Consider the following 16669-nt stretch of genomic DNA (forward strand, 5'->3'; position numbering starts at 1 on the left):
CGTTTTATTTATTGCTCGATTTGACTTAAGTTTTTATGCACCGTAAAGTTTGTTCTTTTTGCAGCGTAAAGTTAGATTCCAACTTTCTTATGTACAGATTTGTTTAATACTTAATTAGTAATTATAGTAATAACTAACTAGCTGTCGGTCCCTCACTATCGCGAGGTACCGCAGCTAATATTAATTACTTAAATATTTTTTCTGTTCATTGCTCATTTATGTATTATACTATTAAATATGTATTATATTATGTTATTACGGAGCAGTGTTGCCAGCACACCCCGTAGCTCCACGGTTGCCAAATAAATCGGCCCCTTACATTACTACATGTATTTCTAAAATATAAAAATAATTTTATATAAAAATAAATAATAGAAAGTTTTTATTTCTTATTATATATATTAAGAAGCATTTTTTTTACTTATTTAAAATAATTTATTTTTTCTATAAATTAATCGTATATTTGTTCTTGTTTCAGTATTCCCAAATGTTCCAGCGGCGCCTGGAATGCCATGCATGGGAGAAGACCGTAAGTACCTTTCTATTTGCTATCTTAACTTTATTAATTTATAAATTAAATTATTATTAATTTATAAAGATAATTTTTACGCTAAACAAATTTCAACTAAATATATATGTATATAATACATAATATAAACATAAAATAAAATAAAAAAAGACTTAATATTATAATTTATTTCCTAATGCTTTTAACTTCACATACGCCTATCAGTTAAATTATATTCTTGCTTATAATGTCCAAATACATAAAAATGTATTTGGACATCACTAGTGAAAATACAACATTACCGAAAAATACACATTCACTGTAATGCTTGCACTACACTCTCTGAAAGTTGTCCGAACCGAAGTTCAACTGAAGTCGGCCGAGATCGCCGACTTCCGAGTATCGGCCAAACTGTCACAAGTTTCATATGTCGTCCGGACGGCGGCCGTGAATGACGTCCGCACGGCGGCTGCTGTCACGTATAGCTGGCATATTTGCGCGCGATCGAAATGTGCCAAATAATCGCAATTTTTAAATTGTCATATTAATAAAATTACGCTACTGATAATTATAAAAGTTTGTGTGGGCACTCACCAATACAATATCAGTAAAAACTTTTCGGTCGTAAATATTCAATTTACGCAAAATCTTTGTCGGCTTTTGCAAAATGCCTGAAGGCATAAAAATGATACTTCAGAATACGAACACCACATCTGTGACTATCCTAGAATTTGTCGCCATCGATTCTAAATAATAATTCGTTATGGTGTGACATTTATATAAACCGATCTAGGATAATACATAAGGATATTCTAAACGTTTTTTTTTTTAACAAAATCAAGTACTACTTATTCTTTTTTAATTATTTAATTTTATATGAAAAAAATATATAATAACGATATCTGTTAGAAGAATATACTATCAAAAATATTATTAATCCTTTTTGGTGCCCTAAAATATTCAAAGATGTCAGTAAGAGTCTGTTGAAGTCCCCGATAAGTACGTGGTATAATTTTGACCACGTGACTACGATGCAGCGCTCGACGTGCGTATTGACCATAGGACGCCTACGCGCATACTGAAATTGAACCGAGCTACTTGTTCTATCTCAGTTTGCGAAAAACCATATCATTATCTCTCTCACTCGAGAGAGCGAAAGGGGAAGTATCTCACCGGTCGCGCTCGAAAGAGCAGCTCCGACTTCGGTCCATTTGCCGACAATGTTTGGAAGCGCTCGAAGCTGGCCAAGTCGACTGAATTACCCCCACTTTATCTCCCGTTCTCGGTAACCTCGGACAACTTCCGAGAGATTTTAGAGCTGGCAGAACCGAACTCGACCGAAGTAACCCACTATATTCTCCGTCCTTGGCCAACCTTGGCCAACTTCCAGAGAGTGTAGTGCAGGCATAACATTTATACATCGCAATAAATAAATAATGCTAAATATGTAAATGTATATATTACTGCATATTGAAAATGAATCATACAATTTTATCAGCACCTGACAGATAAATAAAATGTTCACTATTAAAAATATATATATATCTATCTACTCATGAAAACGTATTCCGATAAGATTTCACTGAAATTAAATATTTAAAAAAAAAAAAATTTTCAGGATAAATTCGCTTTAAATGTAGCTATACATAATATTACTCAACTATATTTTTATTTTAATTATTATTATTAAATTAAAAAGTTTTATTCACTGCATTTAGCAGAACTTTTTCTATACGTTTCGGCAAAAAATACTTTCGTCATCCTCATGAGGTTACTTGAGTATAATTTTTTTTTAATTTCACAAATATTAATAAAATCTCTAACGTCTCGAAAGAATTGGTTTCTTATGTCAAAAACACAGTGTAATGAGACCAGTCTCTACAAATACTGCTCCGCGTTTTTATACGTTTATATATACTACAAACACAGTAGTAAATATACATAGGTCACGATTAATTAGTTGCTGTGTTTTTTCATCTTACTAAAAGCAAATCGATGGCTTAAAGTGTAAAGTTTCTAACTCCATATTTAACAACTTTACAGAAGAAGCAAAAACTAAATAGACAACTTGAAAATAGTAAAATAAAACAATATCTCAATTTTCTTGATATTAAATTTTGGTGTTTAATTGGAGATTATGCCATCGATATCCTGCGTCTAAACAAAGAGTACTTTTACCACAAAATTTCACTTTGTCATACAATTTAAAGTAATAGTATCATGTGTTTAATTAAATTGAACAATCTAATTATATTTACATATATACTAGAAATTCACCAAAATATATACTACAAAATTTCTCGTCTTTAAATCCTTTCTATTAAAAATTCACGCTTATAATTAACTTGTTGTTGAAAGTTTTAACTTACGACATCAAAGAAAATTCACACCGTTCTGTCTTGAATTTTAGCAGACTCGACTGCACTTTATTCTCACACCGCTGCAGTATCCCTAAGGAACAAAATACACCTCCTTCCGAGTTTCCGGAAATTTCTGCGCAACTAGCCCAAGTTCCGGGCGCAAGTTCCGGCATCCGGCCGAGCTTCCCATGTTAATTGTTAAATATCTCGTGGCATAATCATTCGGATGCTGAATGCGGGAGATCTTCATTAGCATGTACCAGCCGTGCGAAACACCTGCAATTATCAGCAGAGTGCAGCAGCGCCAGATAACTATAATATACGGCAGAATGGATAATTACACGAAGCAGCTCCGATTTATCCTGGGTATTTGGAAATGATTGCGTTATTAAGTTGAGTGCCTTTTAAAACTGGGAACATTTACTAATCAATAAATTAGTTATCATTAGGTAAAATATAATATTAAGGACGGAAAGTAACGTCTCAGACTAATAACTGTGAGGTTACGGGTTCGAGCCCCGGTAGCGGCACTCGAATTTTTATTAATAAAAATAAGCTATTATTTAAAAAAACGGCACCAGCTGCAGTGACATCTATTAGTTATAAATTATATTACACATAATAGATGTTATCACTTTCTAGACTTTGTTTGATGGTATTAATACAGTTTCACTGATTTTGGCTAGTGAAATTATTTTATTAATTTATTTAGCTAATAATATCTAGTTGTTCATACCAGGGCTGTGGAGTCGGAGTCGTGGAGTCGTGGTGTTTTGGCCGGAGCCGGAGTCGGAGTCGGAGTCGTGAAAAATGAGCAACTCCGAGCATTTTTTAAATTATGAAATTTATGAATTTTTAATTGCGTAATAATGAATGTGTATAGCGTATGAATATTAAACGTGTAGAAAAACACCAAAAATACCTTATAAAATTAAACTTTTTTGAGTCGGAGTCGAAGTCGGAGTCGGAGTCGGAGTGGAGTCGTGTTGTTGGTAAATATCGGAATCGGAGTCGGAGTCGGAGTCGTGTTTTTTTTAGCGACTCCACAGCCCTGGTTCATACACTAAACAAATTTAATCAAAGCGTAATATAATTTATTTTTTAATACACGATGGTGTTTCTTTATTCCATTGACGAAACCCGCTACATTTTTATTTTGTAGAATATTCTCCTAGAAATTATATTTTTTTTTTAACAATTTCATTATATTTTAACTAGTGAAAATATAATTTCACTGTAACATAGATAAAAATAAAATCTTGCTTGGTAACATCCATACATATTCAATATATTATTCATAGATCCATAATGCTGGCATATACCCGTAACGTAGCATCTATTACTCGGCCGGTCCAGAATACGAAGAGGGAGAGAGAGGGAGAGCGCATCAGATAAATCCCGACTCTCAAGTTTATAATGGATGGCTCCCGTAGGAAACGGTTCTCTGTAAATATCGTCCATATTCGCCTCCATATATTCAGAAATATCCATTCGATTCGACACGTTTGATAAAAAAATTCTCGTGTCAAAATCTGAGAGGTCATTTCGCAAATGTGTCTAGGCCTCGCGGATTAAAGTCTCCACCCCCATTTAGCAAATTAAAACGGAGAGTCAAACAACGTTGTAGACGAGCCGAACGCTGCGAGTCTCACTAATTCCGAAATGAAAAGCGAAGGAATGGCGGGTCATGTTACTTCAACCGGTTTAATTTTGAAGTAGTGCATTAATATCAATTTGTCGGAGGAAAACATTAATATAATGCTGGTAGGTGTTATTAGAAAGGACAGGTGCTGACAGCATGATTGATAATGATTTGTATAATAATATTCTGATTAAAACTAATCATGCAACGTATGTATTATTCGACAATATTATCAAACTAATTCATTATAAAAATAGCATTCACCGTTTTGTTAGTATGTAATGCATGCCCCCGCTATGTACACCGGCGCTACATTTACTCCCCCAAAAAATACAACTTTCAAATCGTTTTCCCTAAGTAACTCATTGTTATTTATATTTTTGGCAAACATATATTGTGCATTTTCCATCTCTTAGAAACTAGATTTTTATATATATATAAAAATCATATAAACAATGGCTTATATCAATCACTGTCTACAATAAGTCCTACCATAATTAATTAACGTCGACTCAAATAAAAGGCCAAATATTTTCGTTTTTGAAATGATATTTGAAAGGCACTCAAATGGGACCGATTTTTTTTTTACTATACCGATCGATAGGGCCTAAAATTTCCTGGTTCGAATCGGGAAACAACGGCCGTTGCGGCCGAAAGCTCCACTTTGTCTCGGGGATAACAAATCTAGACGATAATCCCCGGGAGCGGCGCGGGGGACGTTGATAAATGCCCTTCGAAAAAACAAAACCGGGCCATTAATCCCGGTCCGGGGACAGCGCCGGGACGAAAATGAAAAACAAGAATAACAAGCGCAGAGGTAGGTTCATGAAAAGACCATATTCCTGGCGAATTATCTTCACCCTGAAAAAAGACAGTCATTTACGCATTTTATAGGTGACGAGTAAGGCTCGGATCGGGGGTTTTTCTTCTCGGAACGCGAATGCTTTTTTTGTTTTATATTTTGCGTATACCTTGCATACCATTAGCTCAACGCCGACAACGTATATAATTTACACAATTATATTATACTGCGATTTATAACGAACTAACTTTCATTGATCTTACAGTTTTTAGTAATGTCAATTAAAAATACGAACTTTTAATATATTATTAATTATATATATTTATTAATTGGATGATCTTATGTTGATGCTTTTTATTTAAACTTTATTAAAATGAGAAGCCTAAAGCAAATGTTGAGTACTATATTACTTCAAACGTAATTATTAATAAATTAATTTAAAATGGCTTGGAGTTGCGGAAAAACTTTTGAAAATATCTTTGGAGTGCAAAGGGTTAAATTATGTCATACATGTATTTTACAACAAATATTGTTAGCTATTTCTAATTAGATATTATATTTTTAATTCAAGAAAAATCTAGATGATTCTACACAATAGCGCTTTTTGGATTAACTTTCGATGAAAACAACCAGAATTAGAAATCGCCAGAATTAAAAAAATACAAACAATGCCGTTTCCAGACTCTTGCGACAAAAAAAAAGCGACGCAGCTTGCTTTTGAAATTCTGACCCAAAAAATATAAAGCCTTTAACGAGGATGCGGGGATTTTCCATATGACTTAAATGGCCTAAATAAACTCGTTCACTATTTGTCAAAGCTGCTCGCTTAAAATATATAAAAGGGTTCTTTGTCTGACAAAATCGCACTAACTCGATCATAAAACCAAAAACTAAACAGAAGAGGTCAAAATTTGAAATTAACTATAGTTTTATATAGATGAACGTGCTCATCTATATATTTTTTAATATTTAAATATTTTTTCGTACACGATATATTGTCGATTAAAATAGTTTTGCGTTGATTTATCAACGAATACATCGTTATGTGTATAATATTTTTAAAACTTCGCAACCAAATCTCTGTTACAACACACTACTTTGGAATATATCGTCGATCTCGTCGGTGTCTCTCAAAACTTTGCACTTTTAGAACTTCCGGGGTGGGAAAACTTAGGGGATTTCATAAATCCTATCGCGCTGTACATTATTTAGCGCAACGGCACACCTTTGAAATATTTACGTTGGGATCCCGAAGCCGCGCAAAAAAAGCCATCATCAGGTACGAAAGTTTATTGTCGGGTCGTAAAGGACGCGGAAGCTCTCCCGGGTGCGCCGTTTGCCGCGAGTGACGTCAGAACCCGAACGCGTATGACGTCACGGGCGCACGAATATGGTCGATAATAAAGATATGAATCATTGTTTACAAGCGTTTTCAATCGATTCTATCACACGACCGCACCCTGTCTCTATCTCCCCGGGGACGGTGTAGCGAAATAGTTGTCAATTTTCTACTCGATAAAGCTAATTTAATGACTTCAAATAAATTTTGGCAAAAGTCCCTCTCCTTCCTTTGGTATATACATACTATATATATATTTTAGATAGTCTATATGTATTGAATTAATATTTTAGTGTTTGCGGTGGTGCTAGTACTTTCCTCTAATCATTTCAGATTTTTTCAAAGGGGAGGGGGCAAAAATTGTCTAGTTAGTGGTCGTTTTTTTTATTAGTTCCATTTCATTAAGACGAATAGTATTTCATTAAATGACATGCATTATTCTGGCAAAATTCAAGGGAGGAGGCAAATGCTCCACCTGCTCCCCCTTCTTTCAAATGCCATCCTTGTTTAGAGTAGACGCTAAAAACAAAAAAAATCAGCACAATAAACTTTACTTTTTGCGGGTGGATACTACAGTACCTATCGTTAAACATCAAATGTCAAAAATGGTAGATACCACCTGTCTCCTGGATTACTATCAACAAACTTAACGGGTCAGTACTATTTGCCCTGTCGGTTAAGTGTTAGGATTTTCTCAGACTAGAAACTATATTGTATTAGTAACTATAGCATAAATAATGTATATTATTTTCATGTAATTTCACTAAAATGATTACCTATTACAGAATATAGGTGTATCAAATAGCCACTTTCGGTAATTTAATGTACATTCTTTGACTATGAACAGGAGACCTTAACCCACATCTAAACCAAATTTTGACCAATAGGAGAGCGAAAAAAACAATTATCTCTTCTCAGAAGTCAAAAATCCACGCCAAAAGCAATAAAATCGTGTCGTAGTGGGAACGCTCGGTAATATGGCGTTCACACTATGACTAAAATAATATTACGAATTAAATGAGGAACATATAAATCGAATTTTGACCAATAGAAGAGTGCAAAAAACAATTATCTCTTCTCAGAAGTCAAAAATCCGCGTCAAAAGCAATAAAATCGTGTCGGCGCTGTCACAATGGGAACGAGTGTTCCCACTGCGACGGCGCCGACACGATTCTATTGCTTTTGTTGTGAATTTTTGACTTATGTGAAGTGATAATTGTTTTTGCGCTCTCGTATTGACCAAAATTCGGTTTGAATATTCTTTGACCAATTCTCTCATATCAGAAGTCCGTAGTAATATCGATAAGGACAGTTATCATACTTTTAAAACATAGTGTAATATCAAAGTGCAGATAGACTATGAAGCAATATTCGTGATGCGACGTCTGTCTGTACTTCTTCTTCCACTTATTTTCACCTGAGGAATGAGTTGCCTTAGTTTATATTTTTGACTTGACCTAAACAAATTCTAAAACTGTAATTATTTTTTGTGCGACAATTAAGATTATCATCTACAATTTAAATACATTAGTTAAACGTGAAGTTTTTTTCGTTCGTGCGGTCATAGACTACAGGGCATACAAAGAGAGAAGCGGCGGCTTATGCCATCTTTCATGATCTGAAGTTGGATCGGTTTACTCTTGATTGAATATTCTGATCCTTGAACTCCGAAACGGATGTTCAAGTGTGAATGACAGTATAAGTCACTGTTGGTTGCCCGCACAGAACAGGGAATTAACTAGAACGGCCGTTCCGTACAAATACACATATAAAATTTGAAGCTATTTGCAGTATAGCACATTTGATCAATTGTCTGTGTAAAACATTCCACTTTATGCACTTTATGTAAATAAAATATTAATTTATTAGCAAAACTTTATTTTCAGAAGGTATTATGATAAAAATGGTTGAGTCAATGAATACCAAATTGGGTTATGTGTTTTACCATGTTCTATACAGAAATGACAGTTTTAAGTAAAATATTTTAAAAAGAAAACATGCCCGATACAACATATAAAATTGAAAGGAGGTTTTGTAAAACCAAAAATTTTATGATTCATTGGAATTTTCATTGAAAAATTATCCCTTATCTCACCACGCCATTGATTTTTTTTTAGTCTGTGTCACACACATTGGCCGCCAAAAAGCTTTTTTCACATTAATTCTTTTTTGCTGTATTTGCAACAATGAATGAAGTGTGTATTTATATACCTATATTATATTTGGTTATTTTTTTACGCTATTATTTAGTCCAGATTTTTTTTTTTAATTTTATATGGATATAATCACAATATGAGGGAAGCAAAATTCCACTGTGATTTTGACATATCGAATAGACCAGTACTCAAAACGTTTAGTTATCCCTTGCATTAAACACATAATTTTATATTTTTTAGTCGACATTTAAGAATTATTTTTTTGTTTTAGGAAGCATATACAGAAGAGGTGCTCGAAGATGGCGAAAGCTCTACCGTGTCAACGGTCACATTTTCCAGGCGAAGCGGTTCAACCGCGTAAGTATTTTAGCTCATATATTACTGCAGTGATGGACTTGACTTTTCTCATGCGGTGATTAATACAAAATTGTGGTGCTCTGACTATTGATCCCCCAAAGTGAAGGTTATAAATATATAATATTATATTTAAATAAGGTAGGAGCAAATTTATATAAATATTATATATAATTTGAGATAAATTAAAAACAGCATACGTTTCAAGATATCATAAAGAAAACCTGCACTGGTGTTGGTATTTACGAATATAAATAGTTGAAGAAACTTTTGGGGATCAATTGTCACCGAACCAAAACTCCATATAATGCTATGCAAATATTAAAGTCCTCTCTGAATGGATTGATGTCGTCCATCGTTGGCGTTTTATCTTACAAGTGCTTGGATTTGTAACTCAAAACTCTTTTTTATTATTTCAGCGTGCTTTCTGTGCCTTTTGTCAAGACCGCATCTGGGGTCTCGGCAGACAAGGTTTCAAATGCATCCAGTGCAAACTGTTGGTGCACAAAAAGTGTCACAAACTGGTGCAAAAGCCATGTTCGAACGAACACGTGGAACCCATCATGAAAGACGAGCCCAACGGCGAAGCGGTTGTCCTCCACACGCCCACGTCTTTGGACCGCATCCTAGGCGACTCGAAGGACTTCCCGGACCCCCCGCCGGACCTCACCGGCATATCCATCCCCGTCGAAGACGCCAATAAGAGCGCGGAAGACTTGCTCGAGCCCGGCACCCAACGCCAGTACTCGCTGAACGACTTCGAATTGATCAGGGTCATCGGAAGAGGCAGCTACGCCAAAGTGCTCATGGTCGAATTGAAAAAGACCAGAAGGATATACGCCATGAAGGTCATCAAGAAGGCGCTCGTCACCGACGACGAAGACATCGATTGGGTGCAGACGGAGAAGCACGTGTTCGAGACGGCCTCTAACCATCCGTTCTTGGTCGGATTGCATTCGTGCTTCCAAACCCCCAGTAGGCTGTTCTTCGTGATCGAGTTCGTCCGCGGTGGAGATCTCATGTTCCACATGCAGAGGCAGCGACGTCTTCCCGAAGAACACGCTCGATTCTATGCGGCCGAAATTAGTTTGGCGCTCAACTTCCTCCACGACAAAGGCATCATATACAGAGATCTGAAGTTGGATAACGTTCTGTTGGACCACGAGGGTCACATCAAGCTGACGGATTACGGAATGTGTAAGGAAGGCATCCGCTTAGGCGACACTACATCTACCTTCTGCGGAACGCCCAATTACATAGCTCCGGAGATATTGAGGGGAGAAGATTACGGATTCAGCGTGGACTGGTGGGCTTTAGGCGTTTTACTCTACGAAATGCTGGCAGGAAGATCTCCGTTCGACATCGCCGGAGCTTCAGAAAATCCGGATCAGAACTCAGAAGACTATCTGTTCCAAGTCATCCTGGAGAAGACCATCCGCATCCCGAGGTCGTTGAGTGTGAAGGCTGCTTCGGTTCTGAAAGGCTTCTTGAACAAAAATCCTCTGGAGCGTCTCGGCTGCCACAGAGAGAGCGCTTTCGTAGATATCGCCGAGCATCCGTTCTTCAAATCCATCGAATGGGAAATGGTAAGCGATTTTTTATTACCTGTACATTTTTAAATCATGAATTACGTCTGCTAAATAGACGCTTGCTTGATACAAGCCACGATTGACGTGTACTTGATATACGCTCATAGTGACGTTCGAACATATTTGAAACTATCTGAAAAACTATCAGAGCATATTAAAAGCATTACAAAAATGCTCAACGATTCGTAAACAAATTGTTTTATGAATTTTGGCTTTGTGGAGATGTTTAATTTTTTAACTGGATCGAGCATGTTTCTATTATTTTTGCAAACACTCAGACTTAATGAGGTGTTATATTATAAGATGTAAATCATATACTTGAAATATTCGTTTTACAATGGACAAATTGTTAATTTAATAATGTTTATATAACTATGAAGCTCATCGTCATAATATTATACACACACATCACATCTGACTATTCTATATTTATTTTAGTAATTTATAAATCTAGAGTGCGTGGCATTAAAAATGTAAGTCATGAGATGATTTCATGCTATATCATTTAATTGGTAAAATTATCTTTTCAAAAATATTTACTCTTACTACCATGCGCTCTAGAAACATACTTACTACTCATTTTTTCTAATACTATATACCGCCCCTATATGAGTCGTTGAGATTTAAAACCCACTATAATTATTTTTGAGTATTAATCTTCTAGTACCTTATTTGTTATCGGACACTGGTTTAAAATCTTTGTAACGCCTGTGTAAGATGCAGCTTTAAAGATTGCAGTCTCTGAGGGCTCTCTCTGTAGAATACCTTAAATGTGGACCAACCAGAAAAAGGCAAAGTCTGAATTGGGCCATCTGCGAATAACAGGGGCCAATTGACTGCTATGCTGCTTTCAATATAGACCAACAAGCCAATGGCTAAGCCTCTTCTTCCCACTCAGGATGACTTAAGATCCACTGTCAGGGGCATAACTCAAAACTTTTAATATCTCTGGCTTTTAACGGAAAGGAGGGATTTTTCGGAACCAAAAACATTTCGAAATATGTGACGCCGAAATAGTTTTCTTTAGAAAGCAATTTTAATCACATTCCTAGAAACGTCGTTATCTCTTGACTGCATTTGTTTTTGTCTTTCAGAATATATTCCATTCATAAAACATTTAAAAAAATACCTATTTAATTCCCATATATAAAGCTTGGTTGTGTCATTAAATCTCTAGTTCGTTTTAGCCACAATTATAATATAATAGTATTAAATGGTTGAAAATTAATTATATGAATTGCGTCAAAAAAATAATAAAAATAAATATGTCAATAATTGAAAATAAGTACAGAATCATTCCAAAAAGCTCCTATGCAATCAACATCGCAAGAAAACATATATCTTGAGATTGATATTTCACAAAACCAGAAACTATTCAAGAAAACATGACGAGCCTCCGAGAAGAATGGAAAACAACATTGAGAACAACAAAATGTACTTGTCCTGTAACGGAAAATCTAAAATAGAAAAAATATACAATCAGAAACTAATACTTATTAGATGCTCTTACAAATATTTGAAGCACTAATGAAGAAGAAAATAAAGAACTACCAATTGACAAAAATTCATGGCGTAAAAAACATAAAACCGTTGACTAATTTATTAGAGCCATGCCAACAATAAATTGTGCCGTCGCCGTGAAAATGCTCGGTAATCTAGCGTTCATATAATATTAAGACTATTTATATATATATATATATATATATATATATATATATATATATATATATATATATTTATATATATATACAATATTATATATATTTATATATAATATTGTGAATTAAAAAAGGTACATTTAAATCGAATTTTGAACAATAGGAGAGAGAGCACAAAAAACAATCATCCCTTCTCAGACGTCAAAAATCCATGTCAAAAGCAATAAAATCGTGTCGGCAGCGCTCAGTAACTAGCATTCCCACTGTTTTACGGGTAGATACTACAGTACCTGTCGTTAAACATCAGAGGTCAAAAATGGTATATATCACCAGTAGCGTACGATGGGTGTCCTGTATATGAAAAATGAAAAAATAGTGCAAAATTTCTTAAAACAAATTTTATTATTATTTCTAATCTTCGTTCTTTAGACATAAATTTTTCAATTATGCTTTCGTAAAATCTGCTCTTCGGTTTTAATTCCATAATGAGTCCTTTTTCCATTGAAATCAAGCTTAGGCCACATAGTCTTATTTACGCCTTTATTTTAGGAGTGTTGGGATACGATCCGCTGAGTTCTCGCAGAAAGTCATTGTGTATGTCGCTAAGCATTTCTTAAAATTACTGAGGAGTGCTGTCGACAATCCATCTATTCTTGAGGAATTCCAGTTTTGGGTTCCAGATCGTCTTCAAGAATCACGATCACGTCCTCTTTTATGCCCGTTGGGGCTAGGACGTCTGCACTTTCTGACTCGCTTGTGGTTGTGGCCATCCGGCTCCTTAATTAGCTGGCATTATATTTTAATTATTATATTATAATCCGGCTCCATAATTAGCTGTAATTATATTTTAATTATGTATTATTTTAATTATATATATTTTTTTGTATATTGAAATAATACAATTATTGCTTTCGACCATCGTGACGCATTGGGGTAACCTGTTAGGTTACGATGGTCTTAATTTAATTTAAATAAATAGATAAATTTAGAAGAGGCAGGTTTGCTTTGCCAATTAAAATTATCTTCAATTGAATCTCATAACTTATTTTTGAAAATGGAGTATTTAAAATATCTTCAACGCTATTTGCAATTAAATATAAATATTAATAATAAATAAGAAAATAAACTATTTACGCCAAAATAAAATAAGAGTGACCTGCTATTGAGGAATTATTTAATAGAAAAGCAGATGAGTGTGCTGCCAGTCAACAGGTCGACTTTGACTTATAAATCTGGGAACATTTTGATTGGTTCGACGCTACGCCGGCGCAGACAGCGCAGCAGTATACAGTTGTATGTACTGTCTGGTCTATACCGGACGTTGTATATACTGGACGACTTGCCCAATACCAATATATACTGTAACACGATATTCAAGCGCCTACAAATGCTACTATATGCAAATACATCGCTCTATTTTGCGGATGTGCACACCTAGTACACTCTGATATGCCCATATATAATTCCCATAGTGTAGCAAACTAATTTTATTATTAAAAACTGTAAAAATAATCATTGTTCTCAACTCAGCGGCTCATGTATTTTTTAATTTACGTCCTATTTTATTATTTTTATATTCATCAGCACTTTTATATTCATCTATCTGCACAAAATCATGTTTATTGTAATATCTAATTATATATATATATAACCCTGTATATACACAACCTTGAATGGAATCGCACAGTTGGCCAAGAAACAGGTGCGGGCTCCCTTTATCCCGTTCACGTCTTCTCCGTGCAGCGTCGTGAATTTCCCCGAAGTGCCCGACAATTCTCCCGCCGACGCTAACAACGACGACAACGACGACAAAGTCGCGGCTGAGGCTCGTAAAAATAGAAAACCGATAGACTTGGAGAGGCGCCACCTGTGCTTGCAGCAGTGTCTGGACAATTTCGACCGCCAGTTCACTCGCGAGCCGCCCACTCTGACCCCCGACGACCAGTGAGTCGCTTATAGCATGGGGCAGCATGCGTTGTAACGAGGCATTAAGCGCTTCATATACATAACGTATTGTAATAATAACGTAGCAGTTGATTTGTGACGAATGAAGAACAATCTGCAGTATTGTCGTTTTCGGCATTACCGCCAGATTGTTGTTTCGTCTTGGCGTTTGTAGACTTCGTCGCTTTTATATACAGATATGTATATAAAGTAGTTTGAGTTGATAATCAACGGGTCTCGAAGGTAAAATGTTTACGGTGGATTGTACCGCATGAAATTGTCGACTGTCCGAATAATATTTGTATCTTTTTATAATCAAGTATGAGATTTAGGGAAAAATAATTTCTTATTTGTCGTGCCTGTGATGCATCTCAATGATTTTAATTGGAATCTTTGATTTATTTTGATGTTAAAATAGCATATGTCTATATATTGACTTTTGCAATGAATGAGACGCATATGTTGAACCACCGTTAAATATTGTGTACACAGCTCATTTGGCCCATATTCCGAGCTATTCTGCGAATTATTCCATGACATCAGCCTCCTATTTTTGAGGCACTCATCTAAATTCATAAAAAAATAATATCTTGAAAATGCCTTAAACACTATTTTATAAGTGGATTCATATGCTTTTGAGCAAGCATAAATTAAAAAAAAACAGATTATTTGTACAACCAATTCGGCAATTTCATGCGACAATCGCACCTAATATATCATCGGCTTAGTTAACCCATATATTTTTATTTACATTAAAATATATCTCATTTACCTTCAACTATAAATATAGAATGTCATATTGAGATATGTAAAATATGAATGAAATATATGAGATTACTATTAAGCCGGCGATGTGACTTAATTAATCCACGAGTCAAAGGTAAAATAACTTATTTATATCATATGCACTTTTGTACACAACGTATTATTATATCTATACCGTATATATTACATTACACACATCACACTCGAATTGTTTTAATTCACCGTCATTATTTTCAGCGGTATCATTCGATGTAATAAGAACCGAACGAGAAGATCAGTTTTTAGCACGCGACGGAGACTCGAATCGTCGCTATCGCTTTTTCTTTTTTTCTTCTTTCCATATTTTTGTTTTTGTAGCTTGAGCAGAAGCAAGTGCAGCCGCCGTTCAAGCCGCGACTGGATTCGGACCGCGATCTCGCTAACTTCCCGCCGGAGTTCACGGACGAGCCCGTACACCTAACGCCGGACGATCCGTAAGTTTACATCATATAAATGTTTGATACATATTTACAAGAGTTGTGTATTTGATGTGCGCCGAGTGCAAGATAAGTGTCGCATGCGTTCCTTATACCGATTATATATTATGTATCGTTCGAAAGTAGTATATACAATATATGTATATTGATTTTCAATCAATACTTATAAATACACGTGCTACGTAAAGAATTACAATATATTTGAAATGCATTTTTTATATTGAAAATTGCATGTGTTGCATTATTGAAGATTCGCATGTTGAAACGTGTGTCATAAACTCATTCAACATGAAATGATTTCACACTAATACGTCTCTCGGCATAATGAAACTCAGCCTCTAGTCAGATTAGATTTAAAAATATGAGAAAAACAATTTTTCTGAAAATATTAGTGTTTTGAATGATCTGCTAAACTAAAATTGATCATGAGAGAAGCATTCATATCTCAAATTAATTCCTGTAACATTGAATGACTTTTATTGAATTGATATTTAAAACCAAATCACTAGAATTCAAAAGAAAAAAACACATATGTTCAATACCTATATTGTATTCCACTGCACAATATTGATGGAAGCAGTTAATAGAGCTAACAACCTCGATCCATTTCAATTAAAAAAATATAATAATCCATCTGAAAAACTGTAGCTATTACATTCACTATCTTGTCAAATGTAAAATAAACGTGCTGCAACTGTCATTATCTTTTGAACCGTAAAATCAATTTCATCGGCTTTTTCAAGCTATTTTTAGTATGTACTTGAAAAAAATATATTATTAAAAACAAAATAATGAAGCCTGTTATACAAGTATTTACCTATCAGGGGCGGGCGATGAAATACTTTTCCTCTCGATTTCTCGGGTGTTAAGTAACGAGAGTGAATGAGAGACAAGGGCATGCTGACCGCATGCTCTTATCTCTCACTCACTCTCGTCACTTAACACGCGAGCGATCGAGAGGGAAATTATCTCACCGCGCCTGCTACCTATGTAATATACCTTTTTAAAAAAGTACTTTGAGAATAATATATAAATATAGAAGAAGAATAAATATTATCAACCCCTTGTTACTAAGA

At 35.0% G+C, this 16669-nt stretch overlaps 1 protein-coding gene across 3 annotated transcripts in view; it reads left to right on the forward strand.

Annotated features, from left to right (window-relative positions):
- The window catches only part of aPKC (protein kinase C iota type), a 200539-nt gene that overhangs the window by 176574 nt on the left and 7296 nt on the right, over positions 1-16669 (forward strand). For all 3 annotated transcript variants that reach the window (XM_088201605.1, XM_088201606.1, XM_088201604.1), the window contains 4 exons: positions 479-529; positions 9079-9164; positions 9581-10747; positions 15475-15590. In XM_088201605.1, the coding sequence (XP_088057731.1) occupies positions 479-529; positions 9079-9164; positions 9581-10747; positions 15475-15590 (1420 nt within the window). The remainder of the gene's footprint in view (positions 1-478; positions 530-9078; positions 9165-9580; positions 10748-15474; positions 15591-16669) is intronic.

The sequence above is a fragment of the Plectrocnemia conspersa genome, unplaced genomic scaffold, assembly GCF_051122295.1.
Source record: "Plectrocnemia conspersa isolate PC_06_02 unplaced genomic scaffold, ASM5112229v1 ptg000013l, whole genome shotgun sequence".
NCBI lineage: Eukaryota > Metazoa > Arthropoda > Insecta > Trichoptera > Polycentropodidae > Plectrocnemia > Plectrocnemia conspersa.